We start from the raw sequence: 13,422 nt of genomic DNA on the forward strand, positions 1-13,422 counted from the left end.
ATACAAGGTTCTTTTTACGATTTGATTCACTTACAGGCAGTTGAAAGAAGATATTTTAGATCATAAAAATGGACAAAAGGAATTGTGAATAGATACTAATGACTATTGTTAAAATACAGTGGCTCCCAAAAGTGTTAGTACACTTATGATTTTCATTGAAATAGGGCTCTATCCATTAATCAAAAGTAAACTTTCTGAATGAGACTTTAATAATAAGATTTATAATCTATTTGTAACAAAATTAGATGAAATATTTTTTTAAATATAGCAAAAATTCATTTTTAAGAAATTAATAATCAAAAAATGACAAACATTTTATCTCACAAAAGTCTTTGTACACTTCAAAAAAAAATCTTGACATATTAGTAAATATTTTCATTTTTCGTTAAATTAATATTAGTAGGATATCATTTAGCATCCACAACAGCTTTTAAACATCTGGGAATAGATTTTACTAGTTTCTTTTTTTTTTGGGGGGGGGGTAATTTCTGTATCAATGTTCACCCATTCTTTCCATCGTGGCTGTTTTGAGTTCACTTTTCGTTTTGATGTTGTGATTTCGTATTCTAACCTCCAGCTCTTTCCAAATGTGTTCTATGGGGTTTAAATCTGGCGACTGAGGTGGTGTTTTCAAAACCTGTGGACAATTATAGAGACACTACTGGCAAACGTTGAGAGCCGTATACTTAGGATCGTTATCATGATTAAAAATAAAGTTGTTTCCAATACCCAAATTTTGGGCTGATAATTTTAAATTGTCTCTTAAATATTTAAATAAAAAGAATGATTCATTATGCCATCAATAAATACCAAATTACCTAGTCCTGATGCTGTCATGCCCCCCTACAAGAACACCTCCACCGCCATGCTTAACTGTTCCAACTAAGTTCTTAGAATGAAGTACCTCATTTTTTCTTCTCCATACAGTTATTCGACCATCAGAACCAAAAATGTTAAATTTGCTTTCGTCAGCAAATAGGACATTATTCCAGTACGTTTCGGGTGTATTTATCATAGATTTTTGCGAATACTTTCTGTTTTTCTCACTAACAAAATTATTTTTACGGGCAGAACGCCCATGTAATCCAAAGTAAATTTCTCTGAGAACTCGTTGAACAGTTTCAGGTGAAATCGAAGTAGAAAACTTTGCATTAAATTCTGCAGAAACTTTTACAGAACTCAAACGTGGGTTTTTTACAAATTTTCTAAGAATAAATCCTTTATCACGTTTAGTTAACTTTCTCGGTCGACTTTTTCTTACCTTGTTTTCAATCCAATTTTCTTCTTTAAAGCGTTTTATCACATACTGCACTGTAGAATGGGGTAAATTAACTAATTTATTGATATTGCAAATTTATTTACCACTACTATGGTGAAAAATGATCAATTTTCGAATGCTGTAATTTCTTTACGACTGCGACCCATTTTTCAATAATAAATAGAATATTATGAAGTAAACAGTAAACAATTAAACCAAACGATTTTTTAAATGCCACCAGAATGTAAAAATTAAAAAAAGCAACTGATTATTCTAATTTTGATTTTATCCAAAAATATTTCAGTGTACGAAGACTTTTGTGAGATAAAATGTTTATCATTTTTTGATTATTAATTTCTTAAAAGTAAAGTTTCGCTATATTTAAAAAATATTTCATGTAATTTTGTTACGAATATATTATAGATCTTATTATTAAAATCTCATTCAGAAAGTTTACTTTAAATTAATGGATAGAACCCTATTTCAATGAAAACCATAAGTATACGAAAACTTTTGGGAGCCACTGTATATATTTTTCACTAGATGCGTTAAGTTTCTTCAGTGAAATTATGTGTAAAATTTTTGTGATCCAAAATAATTTTTAGAACTGTATTTTTGTCTTCATTCTGTGAAGTTACTGTAGAAGTTTTTGTCAGTTTCTTTTTCATTTTGTATTTGAGAATCTTTTGGGTATTATATTTTTATTAGGTGGAATATCTTTATTAGCAGTTTGGGAAATGTATTTCTTGCGCATTTAACATATCAGCAGCTTCTAGTTGTAGTGGTGCTGATTTTAGAATCTTGTTTAACACATCACATTGTTTGTCAGATTTTAATAAATCTACTAATTCTAAACATGTTTGTTATAGTTCATTCGGCTAATCTTTGGAATATGGTAACAGGCAGTTTGGCGACATTTTGGTAAGGCGATAAAAGTTACTAGCTAGGATTTTAGCAGTGTACATGGATAAAGTCAAGAGTGTGTGCAATGCCATTTTTGTGCAATTCTGGGATTTTTTTTTAAGTGAAAATAGGTCGACGTGTACATGGATGATACCGTGTATGTGCAGTTCTTAAAAACGTGGCAAGCAGTGGGCGATTCTGCACTTTCTCTCAATTTCGCACCTAATCTTCATCATGATTAAACATTTTTGTTCCATAAAAGTTCTAGTATAAGCGTAATTCGGCTAGCAGATTGTTGGAAAAAATGTTGAGTAAAAAAAAAAAAAAAAAAAAAAAAAAAACAAATGCCTTTACTTTGTGAAAACAAAACTAGCAGGTTGCTGTAGCAGAGTTGGTCGGCAAATTTTCGCCAAGTTACCATAATCCAAAGATTAACCGTTCATTTTTTCTGTGTTCCACATCACATTGTTTGTCAGATTTTAATGAATCTACTAATTCTAAACATGTTAGTTCATTCTTTCTGTGTTCCAGTGAGAGGGTCTGTGATTTTTTTTTTTTTTTGGCTACTTAATTCAAAATTCATTTTCATCATCTATACTAAGTGGATAATTCATTATGCATTGTAGTTGTAGTATAAGTAGTAGTATTTCTAGTGTGCTGATGTAAGTAATGTATTTAATAAGTAGCAGTATTTCTAGTGTGCTTGCACATACTCCACCTAACATATAAGGTATTTCTCCCGCCTTCTTGGTGTGGTGGTCTGCATACTGGGCGCATATTCCAAAAGTCTGCGGTTATTTTCCTAGCGAAGCCATTGCTAATTTTTCAATCTCTCTTGCTTCCAATGTGAAATTCTAATGTCTGTACAGTGTCACTCGAACTAAAAGGGTGTTAGATGATTGTCCTCCACAGCCAGGATTTGGTGATTAGGTCCCATAAAAACTCCAGTCGTCCTTTAAAAGGGGAAGATAAAGTATTTCTCCCACCTTCTTGGCATGCCTTCATGGTGTGATGTGTATCCAGAGGTCCGCGGTTTGATTCCCGGCGAAGGCGTTGAATATTTTTCATCTTGCTTGCTTCCAAAAAATACCTAATATCTCTACAAACTGATGAATCAATACAGCTGCATACATATCAAAGAATGCATATATTACACTCGGTGCACTGTATGTGACATGTACAAGTTTTGTTACTTTCATGTATAGTGTATATTTCTGTATTATGTGTTTATGAAACAGACCACCCATTCTCATTCTGTATTACTTATAAACATAGTGTTTCATTTGTTTTCTTCTGATTCTTAAATCCCAAATCTTACTTGTTAATTTACCTTTATTTGCTGTAATTAAGCGATTAATCATTTTATCTCTTACAAATTTCATAATACCATATATAGTGTTATCCAATCTCTTAAATTTTTTTGCATGAAGATAAATATATTTTCATGTTCGGTGCATTCGTTCGATGTGCATGTTTGTGTTAACACCACTGTGAAGTCTATAACAGTATGCCCAGCTAGATGTTTTTTGTAAATAATATATTTCAAAGTAATTTGCAAATGCAAAAGTGTCAGGATCTTAAGTAATTTTATTGCTGCTTCCGTCAGCATATGAAAAGTATGAATATCTTGTTCTTCTAAGAGAGATCTAATAATTTTATATGTTTTTGCCTGTTTTTCAACACTATTGATTTTTTTAAAAATTGTTTCTCCAGGCTTTATCAATATGCCATGCACAAAAAAGACGTTTCTGTAGTAAACCCATTTCAGACTCCCAAGCATTAAAAAAAGATTCAGCCATATCAGACATAAATATTTGTGGTTGTATTTGCCCAACGTTTTCTTTAATACATGAAAAAAAAATGATAGCACTGGCTGATCACATCGATTAAAAATGCACACAGGAATCTTTGATGTAAATCATCTATTGTAAGTAAAGTTATGAAATCTATATGCATTCACCCCATGTGTACCATCAATACATATACAAGTCAGAACAAAATTTTTTCAGTATTTCTCTTTGTGCTTCTGTCATCATTATCAAAACAAAATCATTTCCTTTTAGAAATGAATATTGTGTACAATATTCACTCATACTATCTTGATCCCTGGGTTTTATAAAATGAAATACATGGATGTTCAGGATTTTGCATTTGAGGTACCCACGTATCTACACAAACCTAATCATTTTCATGTTTAACAGAATTAGAAGACAAATTGAAAGATTTTTACTGTTATGTAAATCTTGTCTTGCAAGTAAATGAACCCTCTCAAGCCCAGCATCTCATAGAGAATTTCTAATTTCATCTAAAATATTATCCAGGGAAATTTTTGCTGCTATCTTTGATGCAATAATTTTTATTTCATCTGTTGTTAAAAATAAGTGACCTAAATCATTCCAATGGCCAATATGTATTTTCTGATATGACACTACACATTTGCCATCTGTATGTTCTGTTACTTTTAATGCAGCTGGGCAATATGCATTTATTTTATTGCTACCAAGGATTTTTAAGTGACACAAACCTTTACTTTCTGATATAAAATTTCCTAAACAGTGGCATTACACCATGTATATTAAATATGCTTACTCCATAAGAAATTTTGTCTTCATATTATTTTCAATTTCTGCCTTCCATGCCAAAAAATCATTAAAGGAATTAAATTCTAGCTCAGTATGATTCAAATCAACATCATGAACATTATTGAAATGAAATATTATTTCTCGCTTTTCAAAATTAGCATAACATACAGGCACGTATGTTATGCTAATTTTGAAAGTATGAATGTTAGAAGTATGAATTTTTTTTTTGATGATATTTCCAATTTTTTTATGTCACTAAATTTCAGATGGCAGTCCTCACATTTGTAGCTTGGTGATCGACCACTTTTTAAAGAATCATTAATATAGTATTATTAGAGTGTAATGTGTTGGTATGCCGTTTCAAACTGCATTTATTTTGGTATGTTTTTAAGCAATCAGAGCATACAAAATTACTCTCAGCCACATTAAAATTAGTTGCACAATCAACCATACTATTAGAACTCTTAGTTTTCAGAGACTCAATTAATATAGTATTATTGTAATGAAATTTATATGCATCGCGTTTCAAATTGTATCTATAGTTGAAAGTTTTAAACAATCACGGCAAACAAAATCACTCTGAGCTATACTAAAATCATTTGCACAATGAACCATATCACTCACAACACAATCAGAATTATCACACTGAATTATCGCTCACGATTACTCCTTCCTAATTTTGATTCGATTTAGAATCAAAAATACCTTCTGAGGAAACAGAAGTACTTGGCCCTGAAAGGGGCAGTTTTTCTTGATTTTGTGCAGAAGATATAATAATCGAATCAAAATAAAAAAAGAGAACTGTATCTGCAATCACACGCTACAATACATAATCTTTGGTGCCACAGCAGTGCAAAGAGCAGAGTAAATAATATTAAATATGAGGCGCCTTCAGGGAAATGACGACATGCGCAATAATCTGCGCACATGTTCAGGGAGGAAACTAGCGTCTGAGGGGCTAGACGCTTGTGTCAAAAGTGGGGTAGGCGTCTTGCCAGGTGAAACTAGTCGATATTTCCGTGACGTCAAAAATTCGAAAAGTGGGGTAGGCTTTGGAAATACGCCAGCCGTGTTACAAATTAGCACTCACCCCTCCCGACGTATTTTCTTCCTTTCATACCGAACCGAGAACCGCATCTATCTACGAAAATATTTCTATCTATTCGTTGTTAAAAAATTCAGAAAAAATAATAATAAATAAGAGAACAATAATATAAATCTGCAAATGCAAACAACGACAGTGATATTTCAACAAAATTTGAACTCAAGAGGAATAGTTGCAAACTTCGAATAAGCGAATAGGATACTCTGGGTTACCAGGTTGAACTATTATCGTCAAAGTTGGCGATGTTTACATTTACCGGGTTCTCTGCGGAAGTGCTTCCTTGTTATTTAGTCTAGATCGGGTTTTGTTGACAATCCACCATTTTTTTTCGATCTTCAAAGTCAGGTCTACCTTGGCGACCGAAGTGTGTCGCCAAATCAAAAAATCGCCAAAAGGACCAAAACTAAAGCTGTTCCGTGCACTCTCTTGACTTGGCAATAAACGAAACAAAAACTTTATGATAATACAAGGAGTATCCTTCAGTGTACCCTAACCTAAACATGTTAAGAGACCAACTTTCAGAATTAAAAATAAAAAATTCAAATAATTTTGTTTTCAATGTCCTTCGAAAAATTCTTCAAAAAATAAGATATTCATCTAAAATTTCTCACAATATATGACCATTAAATGATAATGCCAACAAGAGTTAATCATTTTGTCACATATTTTAGGAATCGTATGCCTTTAAATCCTGCGTAAATGAGTTCTAAAATCGAAAAGGCACCCCTACAGACTCTGTGCGAGCAGACACAAGACTTGTGAATTTTGAAAAGAAATCAGAAAAGTGTAAAGTGAATTTTACAGAGAAAACTGATACACATTTAACTATTACACAGTATACAGAAACAATTACACAGTATACAGTTCTCATGAAAAAATATTAAAGAAGAGAAATGAAACTAATCTTAAAATAATTACAGCAACATTTTTGCCTTTGCTCAGTACTTCCAAAACCTCTATACTTTCCGAAGCACCTAGCAAAAATGCTACTGACATTTATTAAATTGTTTAATTTCTAACATATGTGCTTTATAGCATTTATTACTTTATTTTATTTTTTCAGAGACAAACTATTTCTAAGTTCCTAAAATGGAAAACTATTTCATCTTACAATATGATAGCAGAAAATACAACTGAATTACTTTAGCTTTCTTTCACTATTACATGAAACAGAATATCAAAGATTTCAAAATAAATATCTATCATGCATCGATTTCTTACCTGCAGAGATATGACTTTACACAAATTTCTTCTTATACACACTACACACCTGGTGTCACTGATCTTAATATGTCCAAGATTTGACTGAAAATGGCGGAGATTTCATTCCACTTTTCTAACAATGCAATGGGTTGATCTTTACATTATGGTAACTTGGCATTTTTTTGGCGAAAATTTGGCGACCAATTCTCCTACAGCAACCCTCTATTTTTTTTTCCCCGCCGCCATTTTGTCTTCACGAAGTAAAGACATGTTTCTTTTCTTTTTATCTACTCAACACTTCTTCCAACAATCTACTAGCCGAATTACACTTATGCTAGAAATTTTATTAAACAAAACTGCTTAATCATGACAAATATTCACTGCAAAATTGGGAAAAAGTGCACAATACCATACTCCTTACGCGTTTTTCAAAATAACACATACACATAAACCATGTACACGCCGACTTATTTTTACTTAAAAAAACATCCCAGAATTGCACAAAAATGGCATTGCGCACACTCTTCACTAGATCCATGTACACTGCTTTTTTCTCATAAATTAGAAAAATTTCACGAAAATACATGACAATTTTCTCAATCTTTAAACCCGGTAAAAAGAACATATATGAAATTACCTGATCACGAAAAAGTAATGAACATTTCCACATATAAAATAAATAAAATATCCAAAAACGTTTACCTCTAAATCATCTATTACATTATACACGTCACCAACGAATTCATACCGCAACCATTACAAATACTTAGTGTCAGATATTTAAATTATTTCCATGCACGTTTACTTCAACTAAAACGTATACCAAATTCCTACAAACATAAAATTCACAAAATAACTATCATTTAATTAAAATATAATTAAATTCAAAAACACTACTTAAAATATAAATGAGCACATACATTAAATTAATACATACATAAAAACCCATTTCGAATTCACTTTAGTTACGGCCATGGGATCCAAAAATTCACGAACACTGTTTCACACAACACAGAATAAAGCCAAATACAAAATTTCCAGATTTTTTCCCGATTTCCCCCTTTTTCCGATTAAAGAACCATAATTCGTCCATTAATATCACATGACATATCCCATGATCTCTCATTTCCCTCACACAAAATAATGCGTAATCGGAACTGAGTACTGCTCACATTATTGCCAAAGTGCCAGGTAGTAACCTTTATCGCCTCCAAAATGTCGCCAAACTACCAGTTACCATATTGTAAAGATCAACCATGCAATGGAACACTGCACTAATTTTGAAAATTTTATACACTGACACATTTGATACTGGAACCGAAAAGGCATGGTCTTTAGTACATGTTCAGGATAAGTGGAAATACCTAATATAGTTTTCAAGACACGTACCAAGAATGATATTACTATCTGTAATGGCATGGTTGTAATATGTAACTGTGTGAAATTCAGAAACAGTTTAAAGTAAAACACAAATAATTTACAGCATACATATTGGATGAAACATTTAGTTACCATTTAGAATTTCAGTTTTTGAAGTTCTTATCTAGACTTCATTATGCAGCAGATATAAACATTGAACACTTATTATCAGGTAAAAATATACTGAACATTTCACCTTGTGGAAACAAATAAATGCTTTATAATTTTTTTTTTTCCATCAAATGTGAATTTCTGTTTCTTCTACAAATCTGAATAATATGCTTTACATTATTCAGATTTGCCTATCTGATTTCTAAGAATTTTGCTATACGAATATTCTTTCAACCCATGAAGAAATTCCAGACATGACCTCAAATGAGATTTTCTAGCTGCAGAGACAAGTGCTTACTGCAGATGCATGTGAAAGTTGTTTCTAACATATGTTCAAAACACTGGAGATAGCATATACATTTTTGTCATCGCTCTAAATTGTTCGTTACACATATAACATTTATCTCTTATGCTTATATCCACATTTAAATCCTCTTCATGAAAACGAATTAACATTTACATACCACACACAATTTTCTCTCCAGTGTGAATAAGCATATGATGTTTCTCTGCTGTGTGAATACACATACACATGTTTAAATAACTTTTCTCATTAAGTGGATTTCACACATTAGAGGTTTCTCTCCTACATGAATAAGCATATCTTTGTTCAAACTACCCTTTTCACTAAAAGTCTTCTTACATATTTCACACATGTAAGGTTTCTATCCTGTGTGAATAAGTATATGCTTGTTTAAAGTACCCTTTTCACTAAACATTTTCTCACATACTTCACATATATAAGGTTTCTCACCTGTGTGAATAAACAGGTGCCTATTTAAAGTATTCTTTCTACTAAACGTCTTCTTACATACTTCACACATATGAGGTTTCTCACCTGTGTGAACAAACAGGTGCTTATTTAAACTACTCTTTTGACTAAAAGTCGTTTTACATACTTCACACATATAAGGTTTCTCACCTGTGTGAACAAACAGGTGCTTATTTAAACTACTCTTTTGACAAAAATTCTTCTTACATACTTCACACATATAAGGTTTCTCACCTGTGTGAACAAACAGGTGCTTATTTAAACTACACTTACGACTAAAAGTCTTCTTACATACTTTACACATATAAGGTTTCTCTCCTGTGTGAATAAGCATATGACTGTTTAAATTACCCTTTTGACTAAACATCCTCTTACATACTTCACATATATAAGGTTTCTCACCTGTGTGAATAAGCATATGCCGGTTTAACTGACCTTTTCCCCTAAATGTCTTCTTACATACTTCACACATATAAGGTTTCTCTCCTGTGTGAATAAGCATATGCCTGTTTAAACAACGCTTTTCACTAAACGTCCTCTTACATACTTCACACATACAAGTTTTCTCACCTGTGTGAATACGCAGATGCTTGGTTAAGCAACCTTTTAGATTAAATGATTTCTTGCAGACTTCACACATATAAGGTTTCTCTCCTGTGTGAATAAGCATATGCCTGTTTAAAATACCTTTTTGATTAAATGACTTCTTACATACTTCACACACATAAGGTTTCTCACCTGTGTGAATAAGCAAATGCTTATTTAAACTACCTATGTCACTAAATGCCTTCTTACATACTTCGCACATATAAGGTTTTTCACCTGTGTGAATAAGCATATGCATGCTTAATGAACTTTTTTGATTAAATGATTTCTTACATACTTCACACATGTGAGGTTTCTCTCCTGAGTGAATACGCAGATGTTTCTTTAAATTACTTTTTCCATTAAATGTCTTCTTACATACTTCACACATACAAGGTTTCTCACCTGTGTGAATAAGCAAATGCTTATTTAAACTACTTTTGTCACTAAATGCCTTCTTACATACTTCGCACATATAAGGTTTTTCACCTGTGTGAATAAGCATATGCATGCTTAAAGAACTTTTTTGATTAAATGATTTCTTACATACTTCACACATGTGAGGTTTCTCTCCTGAGTGAATACGCAGATGTTTCTTTAAATTACTTTTTCTATTAAATGTCTTCTTACATACTTCACACATATAAGGTTTTTCTCCTGTGTGAATAAGCACATGCTTCTTTAAACTAACCTTTTGACTAAACATCTTCTTACATGCTTCACATATATAGGGTTTCTCATCTGTGTGAATAAACAGGTGCTTATTTAAACTCCTCTTCTTACATACTTCACACATATAAGGTTTCTCACCTGTGTGAATAAGCATATGCTGATTTAAATTACCTTTTTCACTAAACATTGTTTTACATACTTCACATATATAAGGTTTCCCTCCTGTGTGAATAAGCATATGCCTGTTTAAACAATGCTTTTCACTAAACGTCTTCTTACATACTTCACACACATAAGGTTTCTCACCTATGTGAATAAGCAGATGCTTATTTAATCTATTTTTTTTCACTAATTGTCTTCTTACATACTTCGCACATATATGTTTTCTTACCTGTGTGAATACGCAGATGCTTGGTTAAACAACTTTTTCAAGTAAATGATTTCATACATACTTCACACACGTAAGATTTCTCTCCGTATGAATACGCAGATGGTTGGTTAAATTACATTTTTTACTAAACGTCTTCTTACAATACTTCACACAGATAAGGTTTCTGTCCTGTGTGAATACGCAGATGGTTGATTAAATTACTTTTTCCATTAAACGTCTTCTTACATACTTCACACAGATAAGGTTTCTCTCCTGTGTGAACACGCATATGAGTTTTTCTATTAAATTATTTCTTGCATATTTTATACATACTAGGTTTCTTTCTCAGGTTAATGAGCGTTCACATATTTAAATGAACATAAAGGATTTTCTATTGATTTAAATGAAATTATACTTCACACCTTGATGCTTGTTACATAAATCTATAATTTACCTAAGGCACTAAGAGCTTGTTAGATAAATCAGGATGATGTTTATGCTCTACCATAATGCAAAATAAGACAGTTAACTGAATTTCACCACAAACTACAACAGGTCATTACACAATTATTTTCAGTTGCTTGCATAGTTACCTTAATTAAAATATTATGACTGAAGTGTCTGGTGTGCAAATATAGAAAAATAACACTTCTCTGACTCCTATGGAACCAATATTTTATTCCTTACGATGTTATAGATTCTTATTCATAAGATTTATTTACATTTTACATGCACGTTCAATCGCGTGACAAAAACTCGAAGTTTGTTTACTTCGTTCTTCTCGGAGACTAGAAGGTGTTGCCATTCCTCTTTAACTAAATTTAATTAGGAACTTGACGGAACTGAAGCGACACTACACACCCCCTTCCTAGTGACAGCGATTATGGAAGATAGTCTTTAAAGTGACTGGGAAACCTTACATGTCTGCCGGTTCTAGTAGTCTTGGTTTTATGATGAGTATCTGAATTTTCTTCAGTATTCTTGAGCGCAGGTGTTTCCCCAAGTTCCGCTTTCTTGGAATGGGTGTTTTGAAAAGGAATATCAGAATCTTGCACTAGGAAACATGGCTTTAGTCTGTCTATTGAAACTCTTTTAACTTTTCCTTGGATTTCAATATCGAAGTACTTATCCTTTCTTGCTCTTACAGGATACGGTCCAAGATAGGCTGTAGCTACGAATTATTAATGTTGTTGTATAGGAATACGTGAGAACAGTTGGAAAGATGTTTAGAAACAAAGACTGTTCTATTTCCATGGGTGGTGGTAGAACTTGGCTTCATAGCTCTTATTATTTTCTGAAGGTTTTGAGAAAATTCAGACTGTTTCATATGAGGTACTGTTGAAAAGAATTCACCAGGTAATGCTAAAGGAGTTCCGTATACAAGTTCTGCGGATGAGCAACCTAAGTCTTCCTAATGGCAGATCTTATGCCTAAAAGAACGAAAGGCAATGCTTCCAACCATGATTTTGATTCGAGTAGATGACATTTGAGACTTGCTTTTAAAGTTCGGTGTTGCCTTTCGATCAGGCCATTTGCCTGTGGATGGTACGCAGTTGTAGTGTTTGTATGAAAACCAAGATATTTTCCTAAAGCTTGGAAAAGTTGGCTATCAAATTGCCGACCTTGGTGAGATGTTATGCGATTCGGAATTCCAAAGCGTGAAAACCAAGTATAAATCAAAGCTTTAGCAATAGATTCTGCTGATTGATCTTCTAACGGTACCGCTTCGATCCATCGTGTATAAAGATCGATGATGGTTAGAAGATATTTGAATCCTTTGCAAGGAGGTAGCGAACCCACCAGATCTATGTTTAAATGCTGGAATCTGTGTGGAGGTACTTTGAATTCTCCCAAAGATGAATGTGTATGTCTGTGAACTTTAGATCTTTGGCAAGATAAACATGCTCTAGTCCATAGTTGGCATATCTTTATTCATATTGGGCCATATGAAACGTCGTGTTATCAATTTTATCGTGGATCTTATTCCAGGATGAGATAAATTATGGATTGAAGAAAATATTTTCTGCCGAAACTTTGCAGAGATGTATGGTCGATTATAATTTGTAGAAGTATCACAGTAAATTTTCTTGTCGCTGTCCGGTATAGGGATCTGTAGGATTTTTAAGTTTGGGTTGTTTTTTAGTGTCTCCAAGTCGTCATCTTCTTGACAGTCTACTATAGTTTGTAAGTCTATTGCAGATGATACAGAAATGGCGACGGTATTTTCATGCCCTTGTATGAATCGGATATCGGTTGAGAACTGGCCAATATAAGGCTCCTATATACCAGGCTGAATCATCAGGCATTCGCGCTCCCAAGTGGGAGATTTAATGGCGGCTGAGTGGTTACGATGCAACAATTTTTTGTGTTTTTTTTTGTGTAAAATGGGCGGATGTACAGCTATTAATTGTTCAAATCATTCACGGAAAGGTCATACATTGG

At 32.8% G+C, this 13,422-nt stretch overlaps 1 protein-coding gene across 1 annotated transcript; it reads right to left on the bottom strand.

The window, feature by feature from the left end:
* Positions 1–9,195: 9,195 nt before the first annotated feature.
* LOC146994840 (uncharacterized) lies at positions 9,196–10,974 on the bottom strand. The gene has a single exon (XM_085824569.1). It carries the CDS (start codon positions 10,846–10,848, stop codon positions 9,247–9,249), a length of 1,602 nt encoding a protein of 533 aa, XP_085680695.1. The 5' UTR covers positions 10,849–10,974; the 3' UTR covers positions 9,196–9,246.
* Positions 10,975–13,422: the final 2,448 nt, after the last annotated feature.

The sequence above is a fragment of the Stegodyphus dumicola genome, chromosome 10, assembly GCF_044657685.1.
Source record: "Stegodyphus dumicola isolate Sdum_Otavi_A_Nest chromosome 10, ASM4465768v1".
NCBI classification, from domain to species: Eukaryota; Metazoa; Arthropoda; class Arachnida; order Araneae; family Eresidae; genus Stegodyphus; species Stegodyphus dumicola.